The 22,598-nt window shown below is 37.2% G+C and overlaps 1 protein-coding gene across 6 annotated transcripts in view; it reads left to right on the top strand.

The window, feature by feature from the left end:
• LOC140738810 (plexin-B2-like) overlaps nt 1-13,133 on the top strand; it is a 242,601-nt gene extending 229,468 nt beyond the window's left edge. For all 6 annotated transcript variants that reach the window (XM_073066680.1, XM_073066682.1, XM_073066679.1 and 3 more), the window contains 6 exons: nt 690-850; nt 2,001-2,148; nt 2,333-2,397; nt 5,513-5,588; nt 11,516-11,590; nt 12,275-13,133. In XM_073066680.1, coding sequence (XP_072922781.1) covers nt 690-850; nt 2,001-2,148; nt 2,333-2,397; nt 5,513-5,588; nt 11,516-11,590; nt 12,275-12,379 — 630 coding nt within the window. In that variant the 3' untranslated portion in view covers nt 12,380-13,133. The remainder of the gene's footprint in view (nt 1-689; nt 851-2,000; nt 2,149-2,332; nt 2,398-5,512; nt 5,589-11,515; nt 11,591-12,274) is intronic.
• Nucleotides 13,134-22,598: the final 9,465 nt, after the last annotated feature.

The raw sequence follows: 22,598 nt of genomic DNA, 5'->3' as shown, positions 1-22,598 counted from the left end.
GGTGAACTGAGCAATAATCTGGGTTTTAAATACATTGTTGAATCATTGAGATGGGAGGTTCTATTCTCTGAATATAGTTGGAGGTTTGCTCCCTAAATAATTTTACAAGTGATTTTTACAGGCATGGAACAATTACAGGGTTACTGATATTGGACAAGGAGCCAGTATTGCTTGATGAGCAGAATGGCCTTACTCGCTCCTGAGAAAACATCTCTTTATTAACGCTGAACAGTTTTTCTCACTTTCTTTAAATGCTTGCTTGGATTCATGGTCATGTGTTGCTTGTCCCCCCATGTTTGCCCACTGATTGTTCATTTGTAATATGATTATTGAGAGGCTAACTGGCTATACATGTATAGGCAAATTACTCCTTCCTTTGTACAATATAAATAAATTACAAACACATCTAAAAGGGAATAATTGTGTTCCACAGCAAGCAAGAATCCCTCCTTCTATATTCTGCCAATTAACAGAATGCATCACTTATTTTGTACAGCTCACCCATAGAATTCAATTAAGAATATATTTGCAGACTAAAAATCCTATTGTGATGGTGTGACTAATTTTGCTACTTGTATGTTTATTGTATGTAGTACTAAAGAATAGAATATGCAAAGTAGTTTATACCCATGATATAAAACAACCTCCTGGAGAGAGCATTTTAACATGTTTGGTTTGAATTAAAACAGGGGACCCTACAAAACTTCGTAGATAATTTCTTCCAAAGTGTTCTCAGTACAAATCAAATTGTTCCAACGGCGGTGAAATATTACTTTGACTTCCTTGATGAGCAAGCACACAAGAATGAAATAACGGATGAAGAAACCATTCACATCTGGAAAACTAACAGGTAGGATTCAAATGTCTAGGTTACTGTCGCTACTGTTTCTTTACCAGCTGGATGCTGATGATCTCCACGATTAGGATGGGGTGGGTCCTTCCCGAGTTTTTCCTTTGTACAATCAAACAGGTTCCGTTGCTGGCACGCAGTCCTTTCATTCACATCACACTCCGCCAGGTAAAGCATAATGTGTTTGTGATACTGATGCATTTCACCTCCTAGCATTTCATTTAAACTGAGTAATTCTGCCTATCCCATGATTCCCATATGTATTTTTAAAAATTCTATTAATAAGATAATATTGACAGGGAGATTAAAAGATTCTTTTTCTCATTAAAAATTGGTGCATATTCCATTTGAGGCAAGCTCATTAAATAACTGAATACCAAGAAGGTTTGGCTTATAGCTTCACAGACTGGGTTCTGAACATTTTCTTATTGTCATTTTCTGTCTTTTTACGGTGGCTCTGAGCTGAGTTGAAAACCAGTAAATGCCTACACCAGAGTTTATAGTAAAGATTTTCAGTGGTTTGTGGGTGACATGATTTGCTTGAGTACTTCGGGAGCCAGCTGTAGCGAAAGAAAGCTGAACCATTGTTATAAGTATTCCAGCATTGGAGTGGATGGAATTCAACTTACCATTAACACCTGAAATGAGCTTCATCAACCTAAGTAAACATTGTGGTGACTTATTCATTAAGTTAGGATGGGATTGCAACCGTGCTGGTGTCATGTAGTGTTTCTTCCATTGTATGTATTTGTGGTATTAATAATGTATATTTTTGAAATATAAAAAACATGGTTCCCCCAGAGAAATAAAGAAATCGAGAGCAAGAAATGTTAATGTGCATAAATTGTGGAGTGGCAATCATGACAGTAATCAACAGAATACTGTGAGGTTCCTCTACTTCTAAGCTCAGTAATTTGGGATCCAATCTTTCATCCAAGGACTCGCCTGCATTTTACATCTTGAGTGTACAAGTTTTGTATTCGAACAACACAGTGTGATATAGAGTGGAATTGAATTGGGGAAGAACAAACAATGAGGATACTACATTAAACTAATGCAACTTCGTAAAAAACTATCAGTTTCCTTTAAATGTCCATTGAGCTTTCTCAAGTGATTATTGTTTATTAACGTATTTTGCAATTTTCCACAGTTTGCCATTGAGGTTCTGGGTAAACATACTGAAAAATCCGCACTTCATATTTGACGTGAAAGTTAATGAAGTGGTAGATGCTTCATTATCAGTGATTGCACAGACCTTCATGGATGCATGTACAAAGACTGAATACAAGTTGAGCAGGGTAAGTTTTAAAAAAAATGCAAAGGAGCTAAAATCTAAACAACGGAAGAGCTTTGTTTCCAGATTATATTTTAGAAATTGTAGTGAATTTATTTTTCCTGATTTTAATGCTTAAGTTTAGAGATTAAAATTGCATCTCCAGATTTATCTTCAAGTTTTTCATGTGTATAATTTTACTTTCATAGGACTCTCCAAGCAACAAGTTACTCTATGCGAGAGAAATTTATACGTACAAGAAAATGGTGGAGGAGTAAGTGGGATAAATTTGATATTTTTCAAGAAAATAAGTATAAATTCTTTTCATTTCAATGTTTTTTTATTGATTTAAAAGAATAACGATAAATACAAGTCAGAGGCGAGGTTAACTCAAATACATATTTCAGTAATAGTACAAAGAAAGGAATATACACTGTCAAAATCATATATAGTATTAAGCTAATAAAAAGAGGAAAAAACATCTCTTAACAATTCATTAAAAAAAAGACTCAAAAATTTCTGTTATTGAGAGAAGAAAAACCCACTAAACTAATCTAAAACAAAAAAAAGGGGGACTGAGCAGTCCACTTTGAGGATACAGTTAGAAAAAAAGGAAAAATCCTTCTGGTCAAATCTAAAACTTCACGGAGAAGAAAAAATTAACTGAAAAAGTAAAAAGAATTAGATCATATGAAAATATTGAATAAAAGGTCGCCAAGTTTGCTCAAATTTAAAAGATGTATCAAACGTCCGACTCCTAATTTTCTCCAAACTTAAACACGACATAATGGAGGAGAGCCAGCAAAAAACAGTAGGTGGATGGGATCCTTCTAATACAATAGAATAACTCTCCTAACCAATAAAGTTGAGAAAGCTATCATGCTTTGAGCGGAAGCAGGAACGTTTCCTGCTTCCTTTGGAATAATCCCAAAGATTGCCGTAAATGAATTCGGTTGTAAGTCCAAACCTATGACTTTTGATAACGTTCTAAAAACATCTCTGCAAAAATTATTTAACTTTATGCAGGACCAGAACATGAGTTAAGGTAACCACCTCAGTGTTGCATCTGTCACAGGTAGGATTTACATTAGAAAAAATATGTGCCCTGTGCCCTACCTTGAACTGAATCGAGGAGTGACGGGCGCAGATAGATGAATTGTTAACTAAATGACAAATTTTATTCCATTGATTATCTGAAAGTGACTCTTGAAGTTCCAATTCCCAAGCACGTTTAACCTTATCATTAGACATCATTCGTAAATTCAATAGTCGTTTATATATAATGGCTATTAATCCTTTTTGAAATGGTTTAAGCTGAAAGGTAACATCTATCATATTTGATAAGTAAGCAAGTGGGTAATTTGGTAACAAATCGCGTAAAAATTTCCTGACTTGTAAATATCTAAAAAATTGTGCATTAGATATATCATATTTATCCACTAACTGCGAAAAAGACATTAACCAATCGTCTAAAAACAAATCTAGAAAAGTTTTTATTCCCTTAGTTTTCCATGTTAAAAAGGCCTTATCTAAAAGTTAAGTTAAAAGTTAAGATGGATATTACCAGAAAGAACAAAGTTACTTAAGTCAAAAAAATCTGCGAAACTGAAACCAAATTTTTAATGTACGTCTAACAATGGGACTAAGATCTTGTCTACCAATCCTAGAAAACAAAAGGAAAGAGGAGCTCCCAGTAAAGAAGCCAAAGAGAACCCCCCATACCAAGTTCTCCTCCAAGTCCAACCATGAAGGACACTCCTGGTTATGTATACAGTGAATCCAAAAAGTAATATAACAAATATTAATTGCCCAGTAGTAGAATCTAAAGTTTGGTAAAGCCAAGCCTCCATCTTTTTTAAATTTCTGCAATAAAGGTTTACTCACTCTAGAGCTCTTATTATTCCAGATATATGACAGGATCATAGAATCTGTTCTATCAAAAAACATTTTTGGGACAAACGATGGAACAGCTTGAAACGTGTATAAGAATTTCGGTAAAATTGTCATTTTTATGGCAGTTATTCGACCAATTAACAACATCGTCAGAGGCGACCATTTGGAAAGTGTTGTGTATATTCAATTAAAGGAAGAAAATTATATTTATTTAAATCTTTAAATTTTTTAGTAATTTTAATACCAAGATAGGTAAAATAATTTTTAGCAATATTAAAAGGTATTTGATAATAATGATCAGAATAATTATTAATAGAAAATAATTCACTTTTATGTAAATTTAACTTGTATCCAGAGAAAGTACTAAATTCAGTAAATATGGATAACATAGAGGGAATAGATTTCCTAGGGTCTGAAATGTAAATTAATAAATCATCTGAGTATAACGAAACCTTATGTACTTTATCCCCTCTCTTAATACCCTGAACAGAGTTGGAATCCCTGAGAGCGACAGCAAGTGGTTCTAAAACCAAATTAAATAATAAAGGACTAAGAGGGCAACCCTGACGAGTTCCTCTATATAATCTAAAATAAGGAGATTTTTGATTGTTAATTATAACCGCAGTCATCGGGGCTTGATAGATCAGTTTGGTCCAGGAAATAAATTCCAGGCTAAAATTAAATCTCTCCAAAACCTGAAATAAATAAGGCCATTCCACCCTATCAAAAACTTTCTCTGCATTGAGAGAGACAATACATTCAGATTCTTTAACTGAGGGAGAATAAATAATATTTAACAGTCTTTGAATATTAAAATGTGAATTTTTTTTTAGTATTCTTTAGTATTTCACTTTAGTGTTCGATTTACTTCCTGGAGTTTCAAAAAATTCTCATTGAAATTCTTTCTTTGTTGCATTTGAGATGTTCATTTACTTTCTTCATCTAGGAAGAGTGTGATTTAACCAGCAAAGTTCACTTTTTTAAAGTAACTTTGACAGTGAAAAGGCAGATCTTCCTAATGACGATGCTGTTAAGGCAAATGAAGAAATGTGGAGAATTCATAAAATGTTTCAAAAGCAAAGAATGCCTGGCATTATAGACTCTATTTTAACTAAGCTAGTTTTCTTATGTGAGTAGAACAAATATAAAAACCTCTTTAGTTATTCCCACGAGATTAATTCCTGTACAGTTCTAGGTTACTTGCTCAGTGTAATATTAGTTGCAGCGGTAACCTCAGTATCATGGGGGTTCTCAGAACTAAGCATATCGGGAATGTCATGAAAACACTGCTTGCTGGCTCTTAGCATAGGAAATGACTGCTTGTCTTTTGAAATGAAGCAGAAATGTTGAAAGGTTAAGACGGTGTTCCAAATTCATACATTCTTACATTGCTGTGAGACATTTGCAGCATGTTAGTGAAAGGCCGATTTGGATTTAATTTAATTATATATTTCAATTCATATTTGTCAATTTTTTACGTGCTCTTTGTTTAACAGCTATTACAAAGGTATTCGTCAGATGGTGCAAGTCAGTGATCAGGATATGAATACGCACTTAGCTGAGGTTTCAAGGGTGAGTTGTATTTGTTTTTGATCTATACTAAGAACATAAAACAGTACAGGATTGGTCAGGCTATTTGGCCCACAATGTTGTCCGATCTTGTTCATACTAATTCTCTCTTAAATCGGTTCAGGTTGGTTCAAAATATTAGGGTAGGTTTTCCTGATATTTAAAAAAAAAAAATCTGGTACTGGATCCCTGAGGGAAGAAGATGCACAAATGCTGCAGTTTAGACAATTTGTTGGAGGAACTTGGGTTGAGCAATGTCTGCGTGGTGAAATGTCATAATTTCAGGTTGAAACCCTGCATCATGGTGGAGTTCAGTGCACGTGCTTATAAAGAAACCAGTATAATACATCTGACAGTGCCCTCACTCTATTCTAGGAAATTCTTCTGTCAATATGTTGTGGCATTGCCCTAATTTGGTTAAAATAAATAATGTTTTTTTTTCCTCCTGCCCTTAAAGAGATTCTTTTCGTGCAGTTTATCCTGGATTAAATACTTCCAGTATCAGTTGAACTCCATGAGACAGACAGGCAGCTTTCTAAAACAGTTAAAACTCCCAACCCACTAAATGAGCAAAAGAACGATGCATCCAGTTAGCTTTTGACTCCTCAGATCAAAAAAACTTGGATCAAATTAACACTTCATAAAAGGAGTGTGCTGAATTATCCGTAAAAGAGAAACGTGTATTGATTGGATAAGTAATAAGATGAGAAAAGGTCATCAACATCAGAATGGACCAAATGACTCAGAAAAGGTTGTAAGATTGAAGAGAAAGGTCACAAATGGCTGACTAATGATGGATTGGAGCAAAGGAACGCACAAGAGGCTGATTTTGAATTCATGTGGTGTGAGGAAGGTTTGAGAAAGGTTTTATGGGTAACAAAGTTCTGGTTGATGCAAATCCATTGCAAGTTTATGAAGAATGGAATGATAATCCAAAAAAGTAACACAAGCTGGTGCTAACGAGCAGAATCATTAAGTTTGAAAAGGATGGAGGGTTGGATTAGAATTCAGTGGGTCAAGGGATGAGTTGGGAAGGTGAACAGGTGCAATGCTGTAAGTACATCTTCTTGGTGAAAACATGTTTGATTTCAGCTCGTCTTCAGGGCTGAATTCTGGGTTTGGTTCAGTGTGTGACCTTGCCTGGAGGAGGCTGCAGCCTAAACATTTGGGAAGGAATTCATCTTGGTTGGTGGTGTGAAACCCAGGGAGGGTATCGGCTGCTTGTCATAGTTATAGAACAATGTAGCACAGAAACAGGCCCTTCAGCCCACAATGCTGTGCCAAACTAAGTTAGAAATCTAATGCCCAACTAACGCTTCTGTCTACACATTGTCCATTTCCTTTCACATCTGTGTGCCTAAGAGCCTCTTGAACACCTCTATTGTATGTGCCTCCACCACCACCCCTGGCAGTACATTCCAGACACCCACCATTGTGTGTGTAAAACAAATTGTCCTACACGTCATCTTTGTACTTATCCCACTCACCTTAAATGGATGCCCTCTGGTATTAGATATCTAAACCCTGTGAAAAAGGTACTGACTCTCTACTCTATGCCTCTCAAAATCTTATAAACCTCGCTCAGATCCCCCCCCATAGTCTTGACCACTACAGTAAAAACATCCCTAGCTTGTCCAACCTCTCCTTATTGCACATGCCCTCTAATCGAGGCAGATCCTGGTAAAGCTTTTCTGCACCCTCTCCAAAGCCTCAATATCCTTCCTATAATAGGGTAGTCAGAACTGAATGCAATACTCCCAATGCAGCCTAACTAGAGTTTTATAAATCTGCAACATAACTTCCTAAACCTTGAACTGGTTCCTTGATTAATAAAGGCAAGTGCCTTTTATACAAAAAGTTTCTTCAGATTTATAAAGTGCAAATAAAGTACAAAATAGAGGCAAGAGTTTATACTGGACCGCTGAAAAATGATGCTGGAGAGGTATTAATGGTGGTTCAAGGAACTGGTATGATGAACTTAAGTATTTTACATTAATCTTCATTATGGAACACACTAATAGTATGCTGGAAGTTCGAGAGTGTCAGGGGGCAGAAGTGTGTGAAGTTGCTATTACTAGGGAGAAGGTGCTTGGGAAACTGAAAGGTGTGAAGGTAGATAAATCAGCTGGACCAGATGGACCACCCCAGGGTTCTGAAAGAGGTGGCTGAAGAGATTGTGAAGTGATTACTAATGATCTTTCAAGAATCAGTGGATTCTGGCATGATTGTGGAAGACTGGAAAATTGCAAATGTCATTCCACTCTTCAAGGAAGGTGAGAGGCAGAAGAAAGGAAATTATAGGCCAGGTCGTCTGACCTCTGGTTGATAAGATGTTGGAGTCGATTGTTAAGGATGTGGTTTCGGGATACTTGAAGGCACATGATAAAATACAAAGGAGAATTGATGGATGTTGTTTACTTGGATTTTCAGAAGGTTTTTGACAATATGTTACATATGGGGCTGCTTAAAAAGATAAGACCCCATGGTATTATTGGAAAAATTCTAGCATGGATAAAGCAGTGGCTGATTGGCAGGAGGCAAAGAGTGGGAATAAAGGGAGCCTTTTCTGGTTGTCTGCCAGTGACTAGCGGTGTTCCACAGGGGTCTGTGTTGGGACAGATTCTTTTTGTTAGTAACTTGGATGATGGAGCTGACACTTCTGTGATACCAGAGACACGAGGCACATGTAGCAGGGAATTCAGAGGATTACAGACTATGTCCACCCTGCACATCATTGACCAGGATGCTTCCTCCCCCCCGACCCCCCATGAGAGGCTGAATGTCTTCTGCACCTGGTTTGATGCGCAGAACCAAGCACTGGTGAGGAAGGCAGCCCTCCCCCCAGGGGAGCAGACACTCCATCCGGCTGAAGCTGAGGTGAGGAAGATCCTGGCCAGTCAACCCACGCAAAGCTGCAGGACCCAGTAATATACCAGGTTGGGTTCTGAAAGGCTGCACAGCCCAGCTGATGGAGATGCTAATGGATACATTTAACAACTCTCTGGAACAGTCCATTGTCCCCTCAGTTTTCAAGGCAGCAGCCAACTTTCCAGTGCCAAAGAAGGCAACAGTAACCTGCCTAAATAGCTATTGCCCAGTGGCATTAACATCAACCATTATGGAAAGCCTTGAGTGGCCGGTCATGGAGCACATTAAAGCCTTTCTGCTGGCTACATTGGACCTTTTCCAGTTTGCTTATTGCTCAAATCGATCCACTGACGATGCAACAGCCTCCGCCCTCCACCCTGTCCCATCCCACCTGGAAAATGGATCTCATATCCCAGACTGCTGTTTATAGACTTCACTTCAGCGTTCAACACCATCATACCCCAGAAACTGGTGGCGAAGCTGTTTGTGCTGGGTCTCAACACCTCCCTCTGCAATTGGAAATTGGACTTCTAACAGTAAAGCCACAGTCAGTCCGTGTGGGCAGCAACATCTCTCATCCCATTATGCTGAGCACTGGCACTCCCCAGGGGTGTGTACTTAGCCCCTGCTGGTGACTGACTGTCTCACAGGGTTCAGCTCAAACTGTATCATCAAGTTTGTGGATGACACAACAGTGATCGGCCTTATCAAGAACGATGATGAGATGGAAGTGGAGCTAGCTGGTGGATTTGTGTGAGTACAACAACCTTAGCTTCAACGTGGAGAAGACAATGGAAACCATTGTGGACTTCAGGAAGGTGCAGACAAACCATCCCCCTCTGCAGATACATGGGTCCTTTGCAGAGAGGCTTAAGTGTACCAAGTTCCTTGGAGTTCACTTCACAGATGACCTTACCTTGTTCCATAATATCACCTCACTGACCAAGAAGGCACAGCAGTGCCTCCACTTGCTAAGAAGATTGAGGCTAGCAAGGCTCCTCCCATCCCCACCTTAACTGTGTTTTGCAGGAGCACCATTGAGAGCGTCCTGACAAGTTGCATCTCTCTCTGGCATGGGAGCAGTTGAGCATCCGACCAGAAATCCCTGCGAAGGATGGTGACAACAGCTGAAGGGATCAAAAGAATCTCCCTACCATCCATCGGGGATACTTATCAGGGGCGCTGTGTTAACAGAGATCCATCCAGCATCCTCCAACACCCATCCATCCAGCATCCTCTTTAACTTTCTACCGTTAGGCAGGAGACTCTGATGCATAAAAACAAGAACAGTCAGTTTGAGAAACAGTTTCTTCCCCCAGGTAGTAGGCTTCTGAACTCCCGGCCACATCGTATTAGAACTGTCACTGGTTAATTAGTATTACAATATTTAATACTAATGCACTTTAGTTTGTTATTTATGTGTGATTCATCTGTAGATTTTATCCTTACCTTCATAAGTTACCATGTGCTATGCTTTACACCCTAGTTCGGAGAAACTTTGTCTCATTTCTATATGCATTATATGGTTATATATGTTATATACATGTATATAGTTAAATGAAAATAAATTTGACTTGAATTGATAGTTTTGAGGCCATGTTTGTGGATGATATGAAGATAGTTGGAGGGGCAGGTAATTTTGAGGAAGCAGAGAGGCTACAGAGGAGAATGGCTAAAGAAATAACAGATGGAATAGAATGTTGGGAAGTGTATGGTCATGCAGTTTGGTAAAAGAAAGAAAGCGTAGATTATTTTCTAAATGGACAAAAAATTCAAAACTCTGAGGTGCAAAGGGACTTGTAAGTTCTTGTGCAGGATTCTCTAAAGGTTAATTTGCAGGTTGAGTTGGTGGTGAGGAAGGTAAATGTGATGTTAGCATTCATTTTGAGAGGACTAGAATATAAAAGCAAGGATGAAATGTTAAGGCTTTATAAGGAATGGTGAGACCTGACTTGGTGTATTGGAAGCAGTTTTGGACCTTTTATCTAAGAAAGGATGTGCTGACATTGGAGAGGGTTCAAAGGAGGTTCACTAAAATGATTTTGGGAATGAAAGGCTTATTATATGAGGAGTATTTGATGTTTCTGGGCCTGTACTAATTGTAATTCAGAAGAATGGGTGGGTGGGAGGAATCTCATTGAAACTTATCAAATGTTGAAAAGTCTGGACAGAGTGGATGTGGAGAGGATGTTTCCAATGGTGGGTCAGTCTAAGACTAGAGAACACAACCACAGAATAAAGGGATGTCCACTTAGAATGGAGATGAGGAAGAATTTCTTTAGCCAGGGAGTTCTGAATGTGTGGAATTCTTTGCCACGGGTGACTGTGGAGGCCAAATGATTGGGTATATTTAAGGCAGAGTTTGATAGATTCTTAATTCTTAATTAGGGCATCAAGGGATATGGGGAGAAAGCAGGAGATTGGGGTTGAGAGGAACATGGATCAGCCATAATAAAATGGTGGAGTAGACTTGATTGCCAAAGTATACAATATTCACAACTTTACCTTCGTCAGTAACCTTTGTCACCTCTTCAGAAAAACTCAGTCAAGGTAGTAAGTTACAACTTGCTCCACGGGGCCATAGTTTTCCAAATCTTCATAAATCCTGTCCCGAAGAATCCTCTCCAGTAACCACCTTTCAACGTTGGGGTCTGTTGAAATTGTTGTGGCAATTAGGTGGTTGTACAATGAGCCTCCTGTACCCTCATGTATATTAAGCACAAGTTCTCAATTGCTGTCCAATTTTGAGATGAAGATGTTGAGATGACTGACTGCTGCAAGACAAGCAGATGAGTTGAACGCATGTAGGCAGTGAAGTAATTAATAAGACGTGGATAGATATGATAGCGCGCTTACAAAACTGGCTGCCAGTAGATTCACCTTCAGAAGTGTTTGTGTGTGCTTGTTTCAGAACGGTGGAGATCGTGCAGGCCAGGGGCGATCTGTTGTTCTGGTGCCTCATTAGTTCTATCATAATGACACTTAACTCAAGATTGTTACGTAATAATTATTATAAAAGCATAGTATTTTCATGAATGTTATCTCTGTGTTTTATTTTTCAGGCTCATACAGACAAGCTGAATACTGTGGTAGCACTACATCAGTTATATCAATACACCAACAAATACTACGATCAGGTGAGTTTCTGCTGCACACTCCCATTCCCTTGTATCTATTGTGACACAGGTTCAGCCCATTGGCTTCATACTGGCCTCCAGGAAGAAGTTTATGAGGAGCCATAATGAAGCATTGCTGTATATCTGAAAATGGGAAGAATCCCGTTAGTCTAATTCCTGTTCATTTCCCTGCTCATCTGCTTACTTACATTCTCTCACATGCGCCCATCAACTCCCCTTTGATTCTAATGCTAGGGGTAATTTATGGTGGCCATTTCACTTACCAGCACAAATTGATGATGGGGAGGACCTGTTGCCTCTGGAGCAAACCTAGGAGGTCATAAAGGAAATGTTCAAACTCCACAGGGCAGCACCCAGGGCACTGAGACAGTGCTGCCCTGTAATTGTCAAGAGTACTTTTAAGCATTTGATACCAATTTTGTTTACTTATAGTGATTAATATCGTATAATTTACTTACAAATTTAGTATTATTTATTCGCAGTAACTGCATCAAAATATACAGATTGGGCAGATTGGATGTTAAATATTTTGATACTTATTAGAATTTTGCTCAAATTACTGTAGTTATCTTTAATGTTGAATTTCAACACAAGGTTAAATGTGTGGGGAAAAAAACAGAAATTAGTGTTTTATTCTGTAGTTTAATTTCAGTACTAACACAGCAACACTCTTTGGATTTACAGATAATAAATGCCTTAGAACAAGATCCAGCAGCACAGAAGATGCAGCTCGCTGTCCGACTGCAGCAAATAGCAGCTGCACTTGAGAATAAAACGACGGACCTTTGACCATTTCACGGCTGTTATGCATAATGGAAGCTCAGATGTTAAATTTTATTACCTAGAGAAGAAAATAGTGTTATTTTTACTCTGCTGATCACCTTTGCAGTTCTTAATTAATTCAAAGCTTGAAGTCCATTATTTTGTAAATTAACTAATATTCTATATTGTATTATAAACTTGGTCTATAAAACCCTGTGGAGAATTGTCGTAAAAATGTAAACAACTTAGTTGATGAAATAAGGATGTCTTGTACTGAACTACATTTTATTTCAAAGAGTATAAATTATCTGAGCCCTAGAACTGCTTTTATGATTTGGCCCACACTCTACTCTATTCTGTTCTGGTGGGTTGAGCCTTGTACAGTACAGTGTTTTCTTCTTATCATCTAATGCTTCACTATTAAGAGCAGTTTTTTCAAAACAACTCATTAGACCATTATTAAAAGTACTGCCATTTATTATGTGCATTCTGATACATTTTCTAGTTGATTGTTACAAAAGAAATGGCATGATTTTTATACTTATCATTTTATCTTGTTTGCTTTTGACATTGAGACTGAATAGAAACTGTGGAATGCTAATGCAAAATCATTTCTTAATTGTATGTAAAACAGACCAAGTAGAGAATGCCTGTAAATTTATGTTAAAATGACATTTTAGAAGTTTTTTTTACAAATAGAGCTAGTGACTACTGAAATGTCTTTGATATTTTTGATATAATTTGGGAGATGGTGTGGCAAATAAATACAGCGTTTTATTTATTCCTTGTGATCAAGAGGTTTCATTTATAAATTAAGCATCATAAAAGAACACTGAACAATACTTCAGCTGCCAAAAAGTGACAATAGGTTATTCTGATATCCATTGTGTAGCTTCAGTATGGGTATAAAGGGCTGGGTAAGTCTGTATTAATATCCATGCTGACTGACAGCTGGCTGGTTTCAGAGCATTTTGTGCAAGCTCTGTGCATCCCCAGCCAAAGGTTACCTGCCGCACAATGTTTGACTGTAGTCTTGAAACAAGTCCAGGCTTGATCAGCATGATCTGGCCCAATCAAAGACTTAGCTTCCATGTGAGAAATAAGATACATTGCAGACTGCACCGATTATTAAGCCTATGCATCACTTGAATCATGCAAACTGCTGATTATGACTCAATGTAATTCCAATCTTTCAGTGACTGTCATGCAGGATACTTACTCTTGTTGCCATTTCTCCTACATGTTATAGCTATAACCATAAGATTCACCTGGCAGATTTAATGCTAATAATATTCCTTTATTAACCTTATTGCACTATTTATTAAATGGACAGACTTAAGTGGGATTGAATAATTCAAAGCTGCCGATTATGATGACAGTTATTTGAATTCAGTATATATATTCTGCATTAGACTTGTCACCTCAATATTTATCCGCATGGCTTTTTTTTCCTCCACAAGTTTCAGTAAAAAGAGATATATAGTCAGAATCTATCTTGGTTAACTGTTCAAAATTAAGAAGTTTACAATAAATTGCATTAATGCACTGCTCAGTAGACCATTTGGCTCCTTAAGATCAGACTTTTGCTCAGGTTTCCTCATCTGTCTCTTCTCTTCTCCCTGCTGCACTGTTTGTTTGTTTGTTTGTTCTCTTTAGTGAATTTCTACTATTTGCTTGAACAACTAGTGACAGGTTCCATATTTTCATCTATCTCTTGAAATGTTTATCTTAATTCCACATTTGGTTTTTACTGATTATTTTATTGGGCTCTAGCCTTGACCCAGCTCATGGATGGAAATATGAAATCATGTTCCAAGTATTTCATTTAAAGGTGAGCCATTTATTCAAGTCCTGATTTTAATATAGTTAATTGGCCTGGACTGGAGAGAGCCACTGTGCTGTACCTTGGACCTTGATTATTCCTGTTGCAGCAATGAAGGGTAAATATTGTATAAGGTCATTTTTTAATTGTCTTTAAGTATATTAAGTTGTTTTTTTCTCAAAAGCAAAGAGCTTTGATTTAGTAGTTTTTGAATGTTTATGGATTGTAAACAGTAAGATAGTCTACGATACCTTTGATAGCCATTTGGTCTTTTGTCAAAGTCCATTGTAAAAAGGCCTGTGCAGCATTGAGTATTGCTGATAATTTTGGATCTGGCTTTCAGAAAGAAGTTCCTTCTAGGGGAGCTACTCCAAGAAAGCACAGGTTTAGTAGGAGTAGTGATCACAAATTCCTTGTAAGAAGGTTTGAGCCCCTAGTTTTCCTCTCCTGACCAGTCCTGCACTCTTAATAGCAGAAACACAAAAATGCTCTGCACAACTTTGTGGGCTGAAGGGCCTGTATTGTGCTGTAGGTTTTCTATGTTTCTATGCTGCTATCGTAAAGCTCAGGGACTTAAAAATTTAGGTTTTGCATTCTAGTCTTACTCAGACTCTGGCTAAACACTTGTGCTGACTTTGCTGTTTGTTTTCATTTTTATGTGTTGTCCATTTGCCCTGTTCATCTCAAACTGGTTCTGTTCAGACCCTGTGACTCAGACTATTTGTGTTTTTTCCAGGGATAACTGCTTGACGTTAGGCCTGCCCTTTTGTAGGTCCTTGTTATTGTGCAGACTAGCTCAGCTATGTATTATACAGCAGCAGAACTTAACGTTTTGACATAATATTTGTTGATTCTGAAATTTGAGTTTTTTTTCATTTTTTTTAAAAGGAGGAATTGGATTTCAGTTTTATTTCTCAAGTATTCCATTTTCAAGTTAATTTGCTTCATTAATCTCCAAGAAACTGTGTTAGAGCTGGTCCTGGGTAAAGAACTTGGCTGTGTTCCAGCAACTCTTAGACCATAACACATAGAAGCAGATTAGGCCATTCAGCCCTTTAAGTTTGTTCCACAGCTCTTACTTGACTAAAACCTACAAATACTTGCGTTCAATATAGTGTAATTTCTATTACCTACTTTCCAGAATTTGATAGTAAACTTTCTGAATTATAGTAATAGCTTTGCTTGTAGGGCTGCATTTTTATTGGGAAAGTGTTGTCTATGTTATTTTGGCACAGAGGCTGCTCCAATAATTTCACACAGATTAATCCAGCTGCTCCCTATCAGCCTAGTTGCTACCTCCCTGGTCGTATAGCACGCCAAGGCAAACAGTTTGGAATCCAAGACAGTTAAGTGGAATATTATACAGTCAGTCTTTTGGATTCATAAATATTTTGATTGATTAATGAAAAGTAACAATGTTGATGCAGTTTTAATCTTTGCCAGTTTAGTATTAAAATCTAACAACAGTTAAAGTCACTTCACTGCTGGGCTGTCATGGGGATGGTTGTCCTGCATTTAATTAAGTTTCAGAATCACGTTTATTGTCACTGACCTAAGTTGTGAAATTTGTTCTGTGGCAGCAGTACAGTGCAGGCATTAACAAATTATTTAAGCTAGAATAAAAATAGTGTGTAAAAGAGGAATAGCAAGGTAGTGCTCATGGGGTCTTCAACCATTCAGAAATCTGATGGCAGAGGGGAAGAAGTTGATCTTAAAACATTGAGTGTAGTTTTTCAGGTATGGTCTCTCCACAATGGTAGTAGTGAGAAAAGGTCATGTACAAGATGGTGAAGGATCTTAATGATGGATGCTGTCTTTTTGAGGCAGCACCTTTAGAAAATGACCTCAGTGGTAGGGAGGTTTGTGCCTGTGATGGACTGGCTTTTTTACAGCCCTTTTCATTATGGTTTAGGAATTCATTGCAATGCATTCTTGAGACTATTACTAATAAGTTGTTTGTTTTTACTTCTTGCCTAAGCATTGTACTCTGCTGCTCCTCTTTTCCTACAAGATGTTTTACTTTCGTATATAGACCATATTTATTTTCCAACAGTGTAAGGCATCTGGGCCATGGACAGAATAGCTGTGCCCCTTTTCCTTATCCTATCCCTTTTCCCTAAAACTGCTACAAATATGCAGCTAAGAGTAAAACATGAAAGAGTTCATCTGGACGAGGACTGGCTGGGAAGTGAAAAATCAAAGTAAAGAAGATCAAAGGTCAAGGGCAAATGCTAAAAGAATGAAAGCACAGGAGCAATCTTAACTTTTGTGCAATCATTTCCCCAGCTGCCCATAAACCGACAGATTGCTCACATCACATACTAGCCAATTTTAGATTGCATTAGCTTCCCACCAGGCACATTAGGTTAAACATACTCAATTAAAATTCACACACCAAGACTATTTTGGATTGTTTAGAAAAAAGAAAGTTTTGTCATACATATGGCCCATTAAACTGCAATTTTCCACTACTGCAGTCTCACACATTTCAGAAAACTCCCAAAGTCTCCTCCTGATGACCTGTTAAGTGCCACATACCAACATCTAAGTGCATGAAAAATTAGAGAACTTCACTAATGGTCCAATCAGACAGTAGAACAAAAATTTCAGTAAACCAGCACATAAGGAAAAAGAAAGACAAGATGGTGCTGGTGCAAAACCACAACACTTTGCAGGCAGCTTACAAAACTTCTAATTACACTTTGGAACTACTCTCACTGCAATCTGCAGCCTGTAGTTTCCCTTTAAGTAACGTACTGTACTTTTCAACCATTTTAACAAACAAACAATTTCATAATCCTCTAAAGGATACGGCAGACCTAACTCTCAAGAATGAAGGTATGGCATGTTTAAACAGAGAAGAGAGAGAGAGAAGGGGAGGACTCCAAGGCAGACTAAAACACTGGGGTATAAAACTTTTTCTATCCAGTATCCTGTTAGCAAATCTATAGTCACTGAAGAACAAGACTGAGAAGGTAAGGGCAAAGTTGTTTCATCAGAGGAAAATGAGGGATTGCCGCATTCAGTGTTTAATGGAGAGATGGCTAAATCAAGACCCACCATATTCACTGATGATACCTGAGTCCTGATGAAAGGTCTCGGCCCCAACTGTTAACAGTTAAATCTTTTCCATTGATGCTGCCTGGCCCTCAAGGTAGTGAGTGCTGCAATCAGCAAACAAGAAACAGCCAATTATTTTTTCCTAGATACATGGTTGTTATATTCCATTGCCGAGTGTGCGTATGACATCATTGTGCTGTCAGATCATGTGCCTGTGAAATTAACTCTGAAGCTCTCTGATAATTTTTTGAAAATGTCACGGTGGAGATGGAATCCCGTATTGTTACAGGATCCAGCTTTTGTTAGTTTTACCAAGGAGCAAATTTCTATATTTTTTAAACTTAATACAACTGAAGGTATGTCAAATTTGGTTATATGGAATACGATGAAATCCTTTCTCAGGGTACAAATAATTTCATATTCAGCAGGTTTAAGAAGGAAAACCAGAGCGGAACTTTTAGTGATTACTAATAAAATTAGAGAGATAAAGCGTACTCAGTAAGACCTAGTGAAGATATATATAAGGAAAGGGTTGAACTCCAAACGCAATATGATCTGCTTTTGACCTTCCCCAATGAGCAGCAAACTTTAAAATCTAAACATCAATTTTATATACATAGTGATAAATCAGGTAAACTGCTGGCTGGTCAGTTAAAGGCAAATATGGTCAGAAAACAGATTTTGAAAATACGTAGATCAGATAGAACTTAAATATTAGACCCTTATGAAATTAGTAAGATATTTATGAATTTCTATTCTGATCTTTATAAATCTGAATTTTCTGATAATACTATTATTATGAATAGAGTTTTGCAAAAATTAAATATACCTAAAATTTCTATTCAATATATTAATATACTAGATACACCTATTAAACAAGAGGAAATAGCTAGGGCTATATCCTCTATGCAATTAGGGAAAGCTCCAGGACCAGATGGATATACAGTGGAATTTTATAAAACCTTTAATGAAATGCTTACATCACATCTGTCAAACTTACACTGATTCTATATCCCCGGGAATCTTCCGAAAACTTTTTATGAGGCATCAGTTTCACTGATTCCTAAAAAAGGAAAAGATCTATCTGAATGTGCCTCCTATAGACCAATTTCCCTATTGAATGTGGATTTTAAAATTCTCTCTAAGATTTTAGCCAATAGACTTGAGATTATTTTGCCTACTGTTACCTCAAATGATAAAACTGAATTTATTAAAAATAGGTATTCACATTTTAATATTCAAAGATTGTTAAATATTATTTACTCTCCCTCAGTCAAAGAATCTGAATGTATTGTTTCTCTCGATGCAGAGAAAGCTTTTGACAGAGTGGAATGGCCTTATTTGTTTCAGGTTTTAGAGAGGTTTAATTTTGGTCCGGGATTTATTTCCTGGATTAAACTGATCTATCAAGCCCCGATGACTGCGGTTATAACTAACAATCAAAAATCTCCTTATTTTAGATTATATAGAGGAACTCGTCAGGGTTGCCCTCTTAACCCTTTATTATTTAATTTGGTTTTAGAACCACTTGCTATTGCTCTCAGGGATTCTAACTCTGTTCAGGGTATTAAGAGAGGGGATAAATTACATAAGGTTTTGTTATATGCAGATGATTTATTAGTTTACATTTCAGACCCTAGGAAATCTATTCCCTCTATGATATCCATATTTACCGAATTTAGTATTTCTCTGGATATACATTAAATTTACATAAAAGTGAATTATTTCCTATTAATAATTATTCTGATTACTATGATCAAATACCTTCTAATATTGCTAAAAATTATTTTACTTATCTTGGTATTAAAATTACTAAAAATTTTAAAGATTTATATAAGTATAATTTTCTTCCTCTATTTGAATATACAAAACAAACACTTTCCAAATGGTCGCCAATGACGATGTTGTTAATTTATCGAATAAATGCTATAAAAATGGTAATTTTACCGAAATTTCTATATACATTTCAAGCTCTTCCATCCTTTGTCCCAAAAACATTCTTTGATAGAATAGATTCTATGATCCTGTCATATATCTGGAATAATAAGAGTTCTAGACTGAGTAAACCTTTATTGCAAAAATTGAAAAAAGTTGGAGGATTGGCGTTACCAAACTTTAGATTTTATTATTGGGCAATTAATATTCAGTATATTACTTTTTGGATTTACGATATAGATAATCAGGACTGTCCTTCATGGTTGGACTTGGAGGAGAGCTCGGTAAGGGGTTTTTCTTCGGCTTCCTTACTCGGAGCTCCTCTTCCTTTTTTGTTTTCTAGGATTGGTAGACAAGATTTTAGTCCCATTGTTAGACATACATTAAAAATTTGGTTTTAGTTTCATAGATCTTTTGACTTAAATAACTTTGTTCTTTCTCGTAATATCCATGTTAACTATTTTTTTAAACCATCAATTCTGGATAAGGCCTTTTTAACATGGAAAACTAAGGGAATAAAAACTTTTTTAGATTTGTTTTTAGAGAATTGTTTAAAGTCTTTTTCGCAGCTAGTGGATACATATATATCTAACACGCAATTTTTTAGATATTTACAAGTTAGGAATTTTCTACAAGATTTGCTACCGAATTATCCATTTGCTCATTACCAAATATGATAGATGTTATTTTTCAGCGTAAACCATTTATAGCCATTATATATAAATGGCTCCTGAATTTATGAACAATGTCTAATGATAAGGTTAAACGTGCTTGGGAACTGGAACTTCAGGAGTCATTTTCAGATAATCAATGGAATAAAATCTATCATTTAGTTAACAATTCATCTATCTGCGCCCGTCACTCCTTGATTCAGTTCAAGGTAGTGCACAAGGTGCATATGTCAAAAGATAAACTAGCGCATATTTTTTCTAATATAAATCCCACCTGTGATAGATGTAATGCTGAGGTGGCTACCTTAACTCATATGGTCTTGTATAAAGTTAAATAATTTTTGGAGAGATGTTTTTAGAACGTTATCAAAAGTCATAGGTTTGGACCTACAACCTAATTCACTTACGGCAATCTTTGGGATCACTCCGAAGGAAGCAGGAAATGTTCCTGCTTCCGCTCAACGTACTATAGCTTTTTCAACTTTATTGGCTAGGAGAGCTATTTTGTTGTATTGGAAAGATTCTAATCCACCTGTTTGTTTTTGTGGCTCTCCTCCATTATGTCATGTTTAAGCTTGGAGAAAATTAGAAGTCGGACGTTTGATGCATCTTTTAAATTTGAGCAAACCTGGCGACCTTTCATTCAGTATTTTCATACGATTTAAATTTTCTTTTACTTCTGTAGGTAATTTTTTTTCTTCTTCTCTGTGATGTTTCAGATTTGACCAGGTTTTTTTCCCTTTTTTTTTGTGATTATATCCTCAAATGGACTGTCCAGACTTTTTTTTGTATTAGGTTCATTCAGTGGGGTTTTTTTTCTTCTCAACAATAGAAATTTTGAGTCTTTTTTATGAATTGTTAAGAGGAGTTGTGGTTCTTTTTATATATTAGCTCAATACTACTCTATACATAATTTTGACAGTGTATATTCTTTTCTGTCTTTGTACTTTTATTGAAATATGTATTTGATATAACTTCTCTTCTGAGTTGTATTTATTCTTATATTTTTTTAAATCAATAAAAAAAGATTGAAAATGAAGAAACAGCCTACCCCAACGCCTTTCAAATCATTGTTCGAGACTTCAATCAGGCTTGTTGGAAGAAACTTCTGACCAATTATTGTCGACATATCACCTGCAATGAAAAGGGATCCAACATGCATGACCACTGCTATATTAGCATAAGGAATGCCTTCTGTTCAATCCCTAGACCGTATTTTCAGAAATCTGATCACTTGGCTGCATACAGAGAGAGGTTAAAAGAGCAAGTTTCCAGAAAATTGGGACTGAGAGGGAAATGGATCAGCCATGATGAAATGGCAGAGCAGAGTTGATGGGCCAAATGGCCTAATTCTGCACCTATATCTTATGGTCTAAGTAAGGATAACAAAGAAGTGGTCGCAGGAGGTAGATGAACAGCTACAGGATTGCTTTGAGTTGGTGCACTGGGCAGAGTTCAAGGACTCATCAGAGGGTATGAATAAAAATACCACAGTTGTCATGAACTTTATAAAAACAGTCATAGACAAGTGTTTCCCCACAATCGTCCAGAATCCTCCCCAACCAGATGTCCTGGAAATCCAGGAGTTCCACAACCTGCTGAGGGCCAGACGAGTGGCATTCAGGTCCAGGTACGATCTCCAGAAAGCCATCTTACATGCAAAGTGGCAGTTCTGGACCAAACTTGAATCACTGAAGGATACTCAACAGCTGTGTTAGGGCTTGAATGCTATCACCTACTGCAAACTGAAACCAAGCGTCATATAGGAGGTGATACAAATACAAGGAAATCTGCAGATGCTGAAAATCCAAACAGCACACACAAAATGCTGTAGGAACTCAGCAGGCCAAGCAGCATCTATGAAAAAGAGTAAATGGCCAATGTTTCAGGCTGAGCGCCTTCATAGTAGGTGATCACAAGGTTTCACTCACAGATGATATCAATACCTTTTATGCTTGCTTTAAATATCAAAATATGGAGACAACTTCATGAATTGTCACAGCCCCCGATAGCCCTGTGATTTCAGTCTCTGAGGCCAACATAAGAGCATCCTTCAGGAGGGTGAACCCACAGAAAGTATCCAGCCGAGACGGGATACCTAACCAAGTACTAATTAACTGACTGGAGTGCTGATATCTTTAACCTTGCACTTCGGCAGTCTGAGATTCTCACCTACTTCAAGCAGGCTTCAATTATACCGGTGCTCGCCTCATTGACTATCGAATAGTAGCACTTATATCCACTGTAATGAAGTGCTTTGAAAGATTGGTGATGAAAACATATCAACTCCTGCCTGACAAGGAACTCAGTTCAACTCTAATTTGCCTACCATCACAACAAGTCAACAGCAGATGTCATTTCATTGACTCTTCACTCAACCCTGGACATCAAAAATGTATACATCAGGATGCTCTTCAACGACTACAGCTCAGCAATCAATATTATCAGCCCCTCAAAACTAATCAATAATCTTCGAGATATATTGTGCAATTTGATCTTTGATTTCCTCACTTGCAGACTCCAGTCAGTTTGGTTAGGCAACATCTCCTGCACAATCTCCATCAGCACAGGTGCAAACAAGGCTGTGAGCTTTGTCCCTTGCTCTACTCGCTTTACACTTATGACTGTAGTGCCAAGCACAACTCCAATGCCATATTCAAGTTTGTTGATGGAATTGCTGTTGCCGGCTGAATCAGAGGTGGTGATGCATCAGCATATAAGAGGAAGATTGGAAATCTGACTGAGTGCTGCCACACCA

This window comes from Hemitrygon akajei, chromosome 14, assembly GCF_048418815.1.
Source record: "Hemitrygon akajei chromosome 14, sHemAka1.3, whole genome shotgun sequence".
Taxonomy (NCBI): Eukaryota; Metazoa; Chordata; class Chondrichthyes; order Myliobatiformes; family Dasyatidae; genus Hemitrygon; species Hemitrygon akajei.
Note: the sequence above shows the minus strand (reverse complement) of the source record. Positions and strands in the feature narration are given on the sequence as shown.